At 40.8% G+C, this 13,315-nt stretch overlaps 3 protein-coding genes across 3 annotated transcripts; 1 reads left to right on the top strand and 2 right to left on the bottom strand.

The window, feature by feature from the left end:
• Positions 1-103: 103 nt before the first annotated feature.
• Positions 104-1,339, top strand: urad (ureidoimidazoline (2-oxo-4-hydroxy-4-carboxy-5-) decarboxylase). The gene is made up of 2 exons (XM_080864485.1): positions 104-846; positions 977-1,339. The coding sequence occupies exons 1-2, from the start codon at positions 672-674 to the stop codon at positions 1,324-1,326; spliced, it is 525 nt and encodes a 174-aa protein (XP_080720611.1). The 5' UTR covers positions 104-671; the 3' UTR covers positions 1,327-1,339.
• A 38-nt stretch (positions 1,340-1,377) lies between these two features.
• On the bottom strand, positions 1,378-6,605 carry pdx1 (pancreatic and duodenal homeobox 1). The gene is made up of 2 exons (XM_080864484.1): positions 4,285-6,605; positions 1,378-2,293 (listed from the first exon to the last, which is right to left on the bottom strand). The coding sequence occupies exons 1-2, from the start codon at positions 4,673-4,675 to the stop codon at positions 1,914-1,916; spliced, it is 771 nt and encodes a 256-aa protein (XP_080720610.1). The 5' UTR covers positions 4,676-6,605; the 3' UTR covers positions 1,378-1,913.
• Positions 6,606-6,739: 134 nt separating this feature from the next.
• On the bottom strand, positions 6,740-12,244 carry LOC308385515 (uncharacterized protein). Its single transcript, XM_080864486.1, has 3 exons — positions 12,115-12,244; positions 11,592-11,666; positions 6,740-7,128 (listed from the first exon to the last, which is right to left on the bottom strand). The coding sequence occupies exons 1-3, from the start codon at positions 12,138-12,140 to the stop codon at positions 6,780-6,782; spliced, it is 450 nt and encodes a 149-aa protein (XP_080720612.1). The 5' UTR covers positions 12,141-12,244; the 3' UTR covers positions 6,740-6,779.
• Between the last annotated feature and the right edge of the window lie 1,071 nt (positions 12,245-13,315).

Below are 13,315 nucleotides of genomic sequence, written 5' to 3'. Positions count from 1 at the left end.
GGGTGGCACATACCTGTTAGGTAAAGCATGTAAAAATATGTAAATAGAGTCAACAAAATATCCACAAAACTATTTATTGTATCATTATCGTCATTATCGGGTCTAAGAAAACAAAGATTGTAGGTAGGTTTACACAATTAGTTTTAGCCATTCAGACTTAAAGAGCCTCGTTCAGGAAATGTGATCCCCGGAATTTGTCTGAAAACGCCATCATTTTCAGTGCAGGTCTTTTAGCTTACGTAAAATTTTCCTGCAGCTCTATCGCTACAGGCTATTCTCATGTAGGATCTGTCTGCTTCTTCCACCACTGAAGCCTTATCATGATCTCAATACCGGCGTCGCGCTGTTTTAATGGATAGCCGTCTGATTTATATTCTTTGCTGACCTTTGTTCAGCGCTAGGGGACGCCAGAGCTCAGAATTGTAATGCTGAATAAGGACCCTGCAGCTAAAATTTAAATCACTGTTTTCCTCCTATTTTACACTCAGCCAACTGTTCTTTCCAGTGTCAGATGATAGTTTCCATAAGAAAATATTAACCACTGCCAGACTATCCGGGGAGGGTGGGGGGTGTTCTGTGTGTCCAGCGGTGCGTTAACCCTTGTTGCAAAGTGTTGCGTAAAGGTCAACAAACACTGCCTGTGGCACCACTGAAGACTGTTCCCATAAGTCATGGACATTTCAGCTGTAAATGCTCTTTCTTACGAGGATTTTGTGAACACTTTCGGTAACGTGGTGGAGAAATGTCCTGTTATAACAGCCGCTGTGTGGTCGAGGCGTCCGTTTGTGAGCTTAAATGCTCTGGAGGCTGCCATCAGTGACTTCATCGACGAGCTCCCAGAATCAGGTGATCCACGGAATTAGTTTATTAACATTTCTACCCTCTGCTCGGGTTAATTTTTACGCGTTTGTTTAATAAGTAGGCTTGTATCAGTTTAATGCTCTAAACTGGCAGAAATGATCGGTTGTATGTGCAGGTAAAGAGGGGATCCTAAGGTGTCACCCCGATCTGGCCGGCAGGGACCTGCAGAGAGGCACCTTGACCCGGGAGTCGCGCCAGGAGCAGGCGGGAGCCGGAATGGACGTGCTGACCTCGGGGGAAGCCGAGCGCATGGCCCGTCTCAACGAGGAGTATAAAAAGCGCTTCGGCTTTCCATTTGTCATCTGCGCCCGGATGAACGACAAAGCGAACATCTTGCTGCAGCTGTCCGAGCGCTGCCAGAACGAGCGCGCAGTGGAGAGAGCGCGCGGCATCGAGGAGGTGAAGAAGATCTGCCGCTTGCGCCTCCAAAGTCTGCTGCCTACTGATGGCGCGAACAAATTATGAAGTGCCGGAGGTTGAGTTTTGCGCCAGTTTGCCTCTAAACCTCATCACTCCCAGGCTCAAAGGCTGTGGTATATTTTAATTCTGAATGTATCCATAAAATCTCAATCAATAAAACATGTGGATCATTGATTCTAATTAACAATCTCCATAATACAGCTTAGTGTATATACAAGTGTACACTGATGTATGGGAAACAACAGCACTGATAATCATGTCTGTGGTCCGCTGTCGGGAAAGGAGTTCGTGAATTTGTTGTCTCCGCGTGCCATCTGGTGTTGAACCTATCTCAGAGGATGTTTGGCGATGAAGAAACGTCAGTAAATAAGTCCTGAATCAACAGACTGTGGACTCCAGTCAGGGGGCTTCTGGTGGTCCAAGAGAAATTTCTGAAGGGTCCCTGTAAACGAGCACTTTACAGAAATATCCCCCCACCCCTAAATACCATCAATCTTTTCAGAAAAAAAATATATGTACATGTTTCCTAAAACTTGGATTTGAGTTTCAGTCAAAGTTAAAATGATCCCTTAAATATGAGTTCAGGTCTGAGTCTTAAAAATCTTAAAGTCTTAAAAATATATCCGCTGGATCTATGCGCTCTCTCTGGAGCCGGAGGCAGACAGACCGTGCAGAGGGGACACGGGGGGTGTGGTGGGGTGTGGTCCGTTTGAGGAGGAAACCCCTCCAGCGGCCTCCCCCTGGTCTCCAGAGGTGATGGAGGAGTCCTGGTCGGGGTCGGCCCCCCTCGCCCTCCTCCGGTCCTCCTCCTTCTTCCACTTCATGCGCCTGTTCTGGAACCAGATCTTGATGTGGCGCTCGGTGAGGCTGAGGGTCAGCGCCAGCTCCACGCGCCTCGGCCTCGAGATGTAGCGGTTGAAAAGGAACTCCTTCTCGAGCTCCAGCAGCTGGGCGCGCGTGTACGCAGTCCTCGTGCGTTTGTTTTCTTCATTCTCAGTCATCACGTATGACCCTAAAACCACACGGAGAATTAGCGCCCTTTAAAAACAAGAATATGTAATAAAAATGAATTTTTATTAAAATCTGAAGCACTTCAAGTGTAAATTTACATTTTTAATTGTAAACTATGAAAAGTGTTTTTTATTCATGTAAAAAATAAATCTTGAAAATGAATGTAAAGAAGAATCTCCAGCCACTCTTTATTTAACCAGTACTAACCAAATACTTGGCCAAAAAACAGGTGATTATTACGGGGGGTTATTCAAACAGGTGTAATTTAGATTTTAGGGATGAAGATTATTATAGATTACTTGTTTTAGAGATTAAATTAACATTTCCTTCAAGGACAAAACATATTTCCCAGTGCACGTGATCACCCAGAGCTGAAATTAAAGCAGATTAATTACTGTGCATATCATAAACCACAACCAGGAAGTATTTGCTACAGTCACTGAAAACTGTATATAAGTTTTAATTTTTTTTAAAGTATTTTCATATTGTTGAAGATAAAGACCGAAACAATATAAGTTTTTAGACGCCTTAGAAGAATCCATTGACCGCTTCTTTAAAATAAATGAATTAATTAATTACGACTGTTAAAAAATGATCTCTTCCATTTTCAATTATATTTTTTTACATTTAAAACAGTCAAGTAAAAAACAAAGATTTAAAATATTATAGAAAAGTAATTCTTGTCTTTATTTGCACGTTATCAGTCACGCATCAGTTAGTTTGAAGAGCTTCTACAGCGTTTTATTTTACCCGAGGACCCTAAATTCCCTCATATAATTTGTTCATTTTGAACATCAATACAAGAAAGACTATTCATTCATTTATGACGTTGAATGTGCAGCTAAATTTGTATTTAATACGTTCCAAATAATAATAATAATAATAATAATAATAATAATAATAATAATAATAATAATAAATACTGCATTTAATATACATTTATTTTCAAAGTGAAACTGAAATACGCCATCATGCAGACTATTTTTTAAATAGATTTACATAGTCAAGTTGTTAGAAATTAATATGAATCATGTGAAGCCACTGATTATAATTATTGCCTATTTGTAAGGCACTAATTTAGAGTTTCGATTCTGGGCATCATTCCCGTTACCGTCGTTCATGCTGATTTTAAAAACTTTTGTTTTTTTTTTAAGTTCATAGTAACTGTTTCAAAATGTCATATATAATAAGTTTACACTGTCCATTAAGTATCTCAGAATAATAAAACAACGTGGGCCTGCTATATCAGAGTGTAAGTTATTCAGTTTCGACTTTATGAGAGTGGCTCGTTCATACATGACGCTTCTATTGAGAGTTCTTTAGGAGAGAGAATCAGAAGAAATGTTTTCTGGGAATTTCATTCTGATGTAAGAAAAGTACGAGAACTTTATTTGCTTTTTTTATTTTAACCAAAATGGGGTTTTTTCCTAACGACGACACTGCTTTTACGCAAACTCGCTGCACGTAAAGCCTCTCCAAGTTTGTTGAAATTCAGTCCACTGAAAACTCTTCCCTAAAAAATACTTTCCTTAAAAAGTTCATTACATGTTAGAGTTTCTTTTTTGTTCCACGTTATCAAGACCACATTAGAATTACAAACGACTTGGCAATATAAAAGACCATTATTAGGCTGCTCGTGGCTAAAGATAGCGTGATTTGTGAAAATGTTTTTGTACAAACAAAACTCACATTTTTGTGACGATAATACCTCATATGAAGCAACCGCTCACCTCCCGGGCCTTTTACAAAAATGACTGACAGGTAAACTGAAACACCCAGGATCGTATTGTTGGGGCCATGATGTCATTAAAGGCCTCAGAAGGAGTTAGTTGAAAGTTATTTGTTATGTAGCTAAATTGTGCAAACATGACTGTCTCATATTTTAATTTGAAGCCCTCTTTGAACTCAAATTAAGAACTTTAACCCCCCTCAGTCAGATTCTGTAGTACGCTCATAATCACACTGTATACGCTGATTTGTTTGAGTGTTTACCTGCCCACTGTCCTTTCCAGGTGTGTGAGTGGGATTTAGTGGTTTTCATCCAGGGGAATGGCAGGTGATATCTGCTCTGTTCCACGGGGTCACTGTAGCCTGGAGGCGGCTGGAGCGTCTGCTGTTGCTGCTGGTGCTGGTGCTGGTGGAGGAGCTGGGGTACGCCAGGTTCCTCCCGCATACTCGGCAAACTGTAAGTGGTAGCAATGTCAGGAAGGCCGGCCTGCTCCAAGGCTCCCATGGACGGCGGTGTGTAGACGGAGTGGACCTGCCTGCTCATGTAGAGGCAGGGTGGCGGGCTGCTGTGGCTGTAGTCATCACCCTGTGATCTCTGGTACGTGCAGGAGTCTTTAAAAACCTGAGAGGGATAAAAGTGATCTTCCCGATTCATGGCTGGCGAGGACCCGTGTCTGCAGGGGGGCCGTTTGCGTACACACACGCACCGTAACCTGCGCCCTACCTCGGCGTAAACCTTCAGCCCTACCTGCCTCAGGCGCAACTGCGAGGCCCTTACTGCTCCACACAGGTGTGTCACTCTGCCACCATGTGATCCTGTAGCGCCCAAGCCATTGGTTTCACTATTTGCTCAAAAACGGCAGGCCGATAGCTCCCAGTTTCCAGGATATTCTGCAGCTCTGTGAGCTTTTTTTTCCAGCCAACTGAACAAGAGCGCGTAAATCAATGGTACTCTGTAAATACCGCAAGGTTTACCTGGCATCCACCTGTGTCTGACCCCAACAGCAGCGGCAGCAGCAGCAACAACAACAAAAACAGGTGACCGTGCAACTGCTCCTTCCACATGTGGGGCAAAAGAGGGAGTTATTAATCAAGAGCGTCTGGAAGGAGCACGAATCTCACGCAAGGCAAGCTGGATTGTCCTCAAACAGCACAGCCATCGACATTTTATATGGATATATCTCTCGTGTGCACACTGAGGTTGATAAATCGATACGTATGGGCGCAAACATTGGTTGACCCGCCAGATAAGAGACGTGGATGGAGAAACAGTTGTCTTGGAAACTCTGGCGAAAAGCTCAAACACCACACACAGCCCACTTTTTTCATTTATCTGCTTTTCCCCCCTCTAACGTTTAAAACGCGCCCATTATACTTTTGTAAATGCATCATTTAACACCATTTCGCACGCATGGACCCACGATCTCCGCACGCAGGTATCTTGGCGACAACAAACAAGAGCTCATGCGGCCACTTCGCTCGCTGCACTCTCGCCGGTGTTTGCTGGTCATTAGCCTTCAGCGGCGGCGTGTGCTCGCGCCATTAAATCAATTAGGCTGGAGTGACTGGACTGAACTCAATTAACAGCCGTGCGCGTGGAGCGTGTCTCCACAGCCTTCGAGCTCTCCGGTGTCGGCTTTACGCAACGCGGAGACGAACGCGATTTACTTATTTTTCAGGAAAAATTACAGGAAGATCGGGCTTTTACCTCGCTGGTGTGTATCAATAGACCGTATTTGCCCGGAGTTCTTCAGAAGCAATTATGCCACTTTCGACTGTATCTTAATGGGGCACTCAGCGATGCAATAAAGTTCAAGTAAACCAATTCTACACAAAACACCGCCTGCACTATGGCTTAATGGTGTTTATATTTGATTATTGTTTCAAAGAGGAAGGAAACAGTTAACCAGAGCCATTCTCCTCTACAGTGGAGACAACGTGATTTATGAAGCATGATGCGCCTCAGATGCACTTTAGCCAACTTTCAAGCTGCAGATTTTTTTTTCCCCTTATGTAATGGCCTAAGCGAGGAGTGACACACGGCTGTAATTGAGCCGTGTGTAATCAGGGCCAAAGAGCTTGACATTTGTCACGTTTATATAAGGCTGTGAAACAGTAAAAAATAAAAAGGAGGCTAAATGGAGAGGACACTGAAGGCTTCGGCAAACGTCCACCCATCCTCAAACCTTACAAAAGGTGAAAATACTGTATGTGTTAAAGGGTTAAAATACTTCACTGCCACACATAATCCTCTGGAGACCACTGAACCACAAGCACAGGCGCATGTAGGAGTGTCGGGAAAACAAAGTTTTTTTTCCTCTCTCCTTTGACAAACAAAACCCTTTGTGATAGCTGGTGTATACATGTCAAAAAGTTGGACAGGCGATAGCATGTGCTTACCTAGTGGCGACTGCAGCGTGGCCTATGTAAACATCATGGCTAGTGAATAATAACAGAAAAATGGTAATGACATTATGATTGAAACAAAGCCTGCTCTTATGGGCGAAGCATAACTGCATCAAACTATGATGAAGAGAATGAAGAACATAAACGTGTGGGATGTGTTATTCAGACAAAAGTTTACTGGGGGGAGGGGGGGCAGCAACTGAACCCATCATGAGAGACAATTGTCCACCTTTACAATCCGGTGTAACAAGAATTTAAAGTTTCGTGTAGCTCATTCTGAGCAAAGTCAGCAGATCCTCTCAGGTTTAAGTCCACACACACACACACACACACACACACACAGTTGGGCTATTTTAACTCGTGGAGTTTGTGTGTGTGTGCGCGTCTTTGTCTCGGCTCGGTCTATCAGTGCGTCTCCGTTCTCTGTCGCCTCCGTGGCGTCTGTCTTTGTCTCTATCCAGCTTCTTATCTCTGTCTCTGCGGCCGTCCCTGTGATGATGTTTATGATCAATGTGGCCTCCATTACTCTTGTGATCTCTGGGAGGCGTCCTGCTGCGGCCTCTGTCTGGGGAATCGCTCCTCAGGCGCCCCCTTGCGGTGGAGTGTCCGGCTCCGGGCTCGCCAGTGCGGCGCTGCAGGCCGGTGGAGCGCAGCGTGTTGAGGAGGAAGCGTTTGTTGGTGCTTCGCAGAGGACATTTCAACCTGAAAGAGAAGTGAAGGACACGAGGTTAGTTAGACATGTTACACTTACCCCTGCGACCATTAGAGAGACAGATGGATGGTCGTCACTGAGGTCAGAGCTAATAACCGCCACACAGGACTCACAGGACAGATTCATCTTTAAAAGTCCTCGCAGACAGAGCTGCAGCCACCGCTGAGGATACTGAGTGTTTCTGCTCTTTCCGCCTTTGAATCCTCATGAAACTGATTAAAAGCTGGCAGTATTTTATGGACTGACTCCAGCATTAAGCCTCCCTCAAAATCAATAAACAGTTCTGTGATTTTCCACACAGATTTTATCCTCAGAAATAGACATTAGACATCTCTTTGTGGTATTTCAAATATATATATTTTTAAAACTTAAAAACTCACACTCAGTGGCTTAAACTGGGTGATTTGGATTCATGACATCAGTGTCAGATTGTCATACAGGTTTAATTGAGATCAAACTGTTTTACAGCAAAAACTTGATGGAAAAAAATGACAATTTTAGTTTCAAGTTTGACTACTTTAAATGTAAATATCAGTGAGATAAAAAGTAGCAATAACTACACAATGCAGACAAGATCAAACATTCCAGGATTTGCCAGGACATCATGGTGTTTTTACATATTACCAAACTGGTTATATATGACCCTAGATTAGTTAGAGAACCTTATTAATGGCCTTAAAGCATGAACTCAGTGCAGAGAAAAGCCAAAAGCAAAGCAAACGTTTTTAAAACTGTATTTTTGCTAACAAGAAATTAATTGTCTCGCATGCTTGTTACACAATACCAAACATTTAACTACAGGCAAATTAATGGAAATAAACCCCCAATATAAAGCATTTTAGTAAGAGATCTAGTGACTGTGAAAGCCATGACATAAAATTTACATTTACATTCATATTTAAACCATTTAGTTCCCTGAGGATGGCTCCTGGAAGAGACGACTACCACCGGGATAGAACTTTTTCATCACAGGAGAAAGGCCATCGTTTAAAATCTTCATATTGACTTTCAATGAGGGGACAAACCATGCTAGGAGACTGCTCTCTGCCACTCAGGCGCTTATCCACCAGTCGAGAATACGACCACTTGCTCTCAAATGTGCACTGTTCATTGTAATGAGGGATGAATGCAGTGCAGCTCTACTGTAATTGTTTTACAGTAGGGCGGTTCTTGGTGACAGTCTGATTACATCCTGCACTGACATCCTCATTCATCTGAGAAGGAGTTGCTCTTTACTTTTACTGGGTGCACTAATGCACGACCATCACTTTTATCAAATGTGTGCAGTCGACCACAGCTTCCAACCCCGTTTTACTGATGCCTTTCCCATTGATCTAAATAGCAGAGAGCAGCATGGGACCATAAATCTAAACACATTCAATGAAAAAATCAATCAGTGCCTTCCATCTGTCCTCCTATCAGTATCAGATATTGTTTTTTTAGTACAATAACTTTATTGTATGTAATGAATCCATGCTTCCTCCTTCAAAATGAGTTACAGGCCCTCCGAGTACGCCTTTTTATAGTCTACAGTATTTCTCCAGAATTTTTGAATACTCACAACTTAGGAGGTGAAAAACAAATTGGAGCTTTGTTAAAAGCAGCAACCAAACCGATGTAACGCCTACTGCAAGTGTCAGGATCTGAAGTTTTAAAAAGGATATATTAGAGTTTCAAAAGCAAAACTGCACTAATTTAATATCTGTGCCATAGGATAACACAAGCAGGCCTTTATACCCTGTTTTCTTTTCTTTATCTGTTTTTTGGTCCAAAAAAAAAAAAAAAAAAAAAAAAAAAAAAAAAAAAAAAGCACTTGGGTCAATTTTAAATGTCAGATTGGAGGCAGGTCAAAACAAGATATATCATTTACCTACATTTTTACACTGGGGCCACCTTCTCCTTTGAAATCAAAATCATTTTCTAACACAGTCATGATTTAATACTACTTTCACTCTCACAGATTTTAAATTTGTGCAGTTTTGCTATTGAAGCTCGGATATATCCCATAATATTGATGCTCAAAGTTTGCTCAGGGGCTATAGAAAAACACATTACACTGCCTCTACTATGAACATCCTGTCTAAGATCATTAAGGACAGCGTAATGGGTATGTGTGTCTATTTTAACTTTCACTTCAAATTAAAATAAGTTTGTATTTGATGCATCTTATTTGTATGCACTGCTCAGGGAGATGCTCCAAATGTCATTGTGCACCTGTACAGAGACAAATACATGCATTCTCTCCTATTGTAGGATGTGACATTTTGAGCAGGTGTAAAGTTTATATGGTTGCACTTTTTAAACGGAGTATAAATGAAATTAAAGGTTCATTTTACGTAGATATATTTTGTAGAAGAAGTTATGAGGGCTTAAGACGGTAGAAGAAATAAGCCAAATTAAAAAGTGCCAAAATCTGACCCACTCATGTCCTCTTTGAGGGACTGCAACACTCAAAATTTTCATTCTGAAGGTAACATTTTGGCTTTATTAACCACACTAAATTAAAAAAAATAAAATAAAATATATATATATATATATACACACACACACGTGTGTGTGTGTGTGTGTGTGTGTGTGTGTGTGTGTGTGTGTGTGTATTTTGTTGTTTTAGTATGGAATGGCTCTGCTCTCACTTTACTCACTCCTCCTGCTGAAACACCAGGAGTTGTGTGACTGTCACATAGATACTTTTTCCCATTATCCCATTACTTAGATCATAATCTGAATCAGCAGGACCTGCCTAGGATTTTCCTACATGTTATGGATGCCAATTACTTAACATGTAGTGTTAAGTAATTGTGGTGCACCTTCGACCTTCAGTCATTTTTATTTGTCCTCCCTGTTCACACTGGATTAAAATTTGAGGTGGGTGGATCAATCCAAAGATAGTATCGATAGTATTGATACCAACACTGGTTTAGACACATACTAGCACAATAGGAACGATGCTTTGCTTCTATCCTCTAAGTTCAGTATGTAGCCCAGGGAATTGCTTTAAATCATTTTTTAGTGAAAAATATATTTCAGGCATGCACTATAAAAAAATTACAGGAATCTTTTTTAGTGTTAACCTCCACATCAATTTTATTTATAGCTTATAACACATTTAAGCTAGAGAATCTAACCTAGCGTGCTGCAGAGACAGGCACATTTACACTGCAAGTCTCCAAAAAACCCAATGCCACAAAAAGCTAAAAGATGCATTTTTATGTGTTAACTAATTGTAGTGAAAAGTAACAATCACAGCGATTTAATGCTCATTAAATCTTTTGCAAATGAATGACGATTCATTCATTTTCCTTTACAAGTTAAAATTAACGGTATTGGTAGGGCTGCACGATTAATCGTTAGAAAATCGCGATCTCGATTCATACTTATGTGCGATCTCATTTCCAAATGACAACGATTTAAAAAAAAAAAAAAGAAAAAAAGAAAAAAAAGATGATGACGATTGTACCGCATTTTGATCCGGGACATAATCTGCATGAAAACAAGCGCTCACTCTTCCTGCTCAACAAAAGACAAGGGCGAACATGATGTTCTTATGTTTCAGGTACATGGGCCAGACGTGGCCGTCAAAAAGGCTAGGTGGGTCTGGTACCAGGTAGTTTCTTGAGCAGAAGCTGTGCCATGTGATGCTAAAATTAGCAGGGAAAAAACAACGGAGAGCACGTCAGGGATGACGAGAAAGTGACAGGAGAAAATCTGTCCCGGTCAACCACCCAAACATCAATAACGGGAACCTTATACAGCGCTTCCCTATACACGTCGAACTCCCGCAGGCACAAAGAAATTACGGAGGCTCTTACATATCACCTGACCAAAGATATGGCTCCCATCAACACTGTGCAAAACGAGGGATTTAGGAAAGTGATCAACGCCGTAGACAAACGCTACACAGTGCCGTCCCGCAACTATTTTTCTATTGTTGCACTACCTGCTCTATACACGCAGTGTCGAGCAACGGTGGAGACGGAATTTCAAGCAGTACAACATTTTGCGGCAAGGACAAAATGTGAGACATTTGTTGTTTTTATGTTCAGTCTCAACTGTTACGAAGTTGATGTGCAGTTAATAAGTGCAATAAATATTTATACTGGAAATATTTATACTGGAATTTATACTGTATACTGGAATTATTATACTGGAATTATACTGGAATTTATACTGTATACAATAAATATTTATACTGGAAAAGAAAATCGTGAGAGAATCGTGATCTCAATTCTAAGCCAAAAAATCGTGCAGCCCTAGGTATTGGTATCGGCAATACTCGCCGTCTATGTACCTGGTATCAGATCGATACCAAAAATCTGCAGTATCGCACACTACTGCAGCCATTTTCATTAGTTCAAGTGCAATGCACACATTATGTGAGGCTCAACTACCAAGCTTTCTTACTAAAGCAGATAAGTAAGAGTCAGACAGATGGCATGTCAGACACTGTGCTCACCATCCTGCAGGGCCCATGGTCTCTGCTCTCACGCGGGCTCTGTCAGTCTCCCTGAGGAGCTCCTCCACTGCACGCCTAGATGGATAAATAAAGAGGAAAAAACGTCAAACACTGTTCACGTGAAGGGGAGGGAAAATGAGAAGCCGAGGACAAAGATGGCGCAAATCCTCAAGGGGGAGCCAAGGGGAGAATAATCTAATTAAGTGAGAGAAAACGGAGTGATGCGGAAGAGAAAGTGAATCATCAGGAGCAAAAGGGGAACAGTGTCCTGGTTTGACACGAGCTGCTGAATCGGCACAATCCCAGCAGAGGAGACCCGCTGATCTACTTTTATACAGGACAGGGAGCTCATGGTGTGTGCCACCACGAAGGCATGCTTTCCATACAATCACAAGCTCGTCTAACAACACAATAAATGAGCATCTTTTTTTTTACCGACGGAGCGTTGTTACAGATTTAGAGGAAACCTGCGTTCACCAGTGCGCAAATACCAAGTGAGGACAAATATTAACACGCTACATACTTTTCCAGCTCATTATCTTCTGCCATCGCGATCACACGCAAACTTAATTGCGGTAAAATCGATGGATGGTCGTTAATTAACCCAACATCGCTTGTTTACCTCCTCGCGAGGTCCTCCGACCGAGGACCCCGATGATTTTTGGTGCCCTGAATAATGCCCGATCATTTTTAGCTTCACCTTCCACCCGTTTCTCTTTTTATGTTTTCTACCATCTCCCAAATAACTTTCTTGGTCAGTAACCGACTAAATCGTTATAATAAAAAAAAAGAAATCATGATATTTCAGTATGGGCTCATTTTATCACACAGTTAACAAAATGTACCCGTTTAGGAAAACGAAAGCGATGCCGTAGTGGTTATTTTTAATTCCCCATTTTACGGTAAACTGGTATAAAGCTGCTGTGTGCATCAAAAATATTAGCTTAACTTAAGAAGTTGGCAGTGTTTTTGTCGTCATTATTTCTGACCATCAACCGACCTAAATTCTGGTGAGGTTTCTTTATTTCATTGCACTGCTTGGTGAATGTTATACGTCATGGGAAAGGTTTTTTTTTGTGCTAATTAACTATTAACATCTCTCAAAACTTGTTGAGAAAGGGAGACACTGTCATCTTTAAAAGCGGCATTTATCCAAAACTGAAAGCTGTAATATTAAGTTTCACTTATTATTTAAAATAAAACTAAGTCATGTTAATAAGTTTTAATCTCACGCCCCCTTTAAGCCTTTATAACAGTAGTCTACAATATAACCAGTAATCTTCAAAAAGAATAACTTACAGTATGAATACTTTTATTTATTTACGTTTTTATGTTTGTTCCATTTATTTATTTATTTATTTATTTATTTATTTATTTATGTATATGTAGTTACTTATAAATCTTGCATATATATATATATATATATATATATATATATATATATATATATATATATATATATATATATATATAGTTATATGTGTTTATTCGTGTATCGATTTACCTATGTTTGTCTGCGTTACAAATGTATACAGTTATCTATTTATTTTGATGTGTTTGCTGACTTATTAGAATTTCTTTTATACATAAATATATTTAAACACATTTTGTTTTCTTATTTATTTATTTGTCTATTTGTTTTTTAATTATGTATTTACGAAAAGGCGGTCTTAAAGCCAACCCCTAGCTCTCCTCTGGATTGACAACCGTATGCCCCGCCCACT

The sequence above is a fragment of the Rhamphochromis sp. 'chilingali' genome, assembly GCF_963969265.1.
Source record: "Rhamphochromis sp. 'chilingali' genome assembly, chromosome: 18".
Lineage (NCBI taxonomy): Eukaryota > Metazoa > Chordata > Actinopteri > Cichliformes > Cichlidae > Rhamphochromis > Rhamphochromis sp. 'chilingali'.
Note: the sequence above shows the minus strand (reverse complement) of the source record. Positions and strands in the feature narration are given on the sequence as shown.

What these genes read in the sequence shown, in the direction of transcription:
- urad (XM_080864485.1), top strand. Translation starts at nt 672, where the DNA reads ATGGACATTTCAGCTGTAAATGCTCTTTCTTACGAGGATTTTGTGAAC. An exon ending in CGACGAGCTCCCAGAATCAG is followed by an intron (nt 847 to 976) that starts GTGATCCACGGA and finishes TTGTATGTGCAG; the next exon opens with GTAAAGAGGGGATCCTAAGG.
- pdx1 (XM_080864484.1), bottom strand. Translation starts at nt 4,675, where the DNA reads ATGAATCGGGAAGATCACTTTTATCCCTCTCAGGTTTTTAAAGACTCC. An exon ending in CTGGAAAGGACAGTGGGCAG is followed by an intron (nt 2,294 to 4,284) that starts GTAAACACTCAA and finishes GTGTGGTTTTAG; the next exon opens with GGTCATACGTGATGACTGAG.
- LOC308385515 (XM_080864486.1), bottom strand. Translation starts at nt 12,140, where the DNA reads ATGGCAGAAGATAATGAGCTGGAAAA. An exon ending in GAAGATAATGAGCTGGAAAA is followed by an intron (nt 11,667 to 12,114) that starts GTATGTAGCGTG and finishes TTATCCATCTAG; the next exon opens with GCGTGCAGTGGAGGAGCTCC. An exon ending in ACCATGGGCCCTGCAGGATG is followed by an intron (nt 7,129 to 11,591) that starts GTGAGCACAGTG and finishes CTTCTCTTTCAG; the next exon opens with GTTGAAATGTCCTCTGCGAA.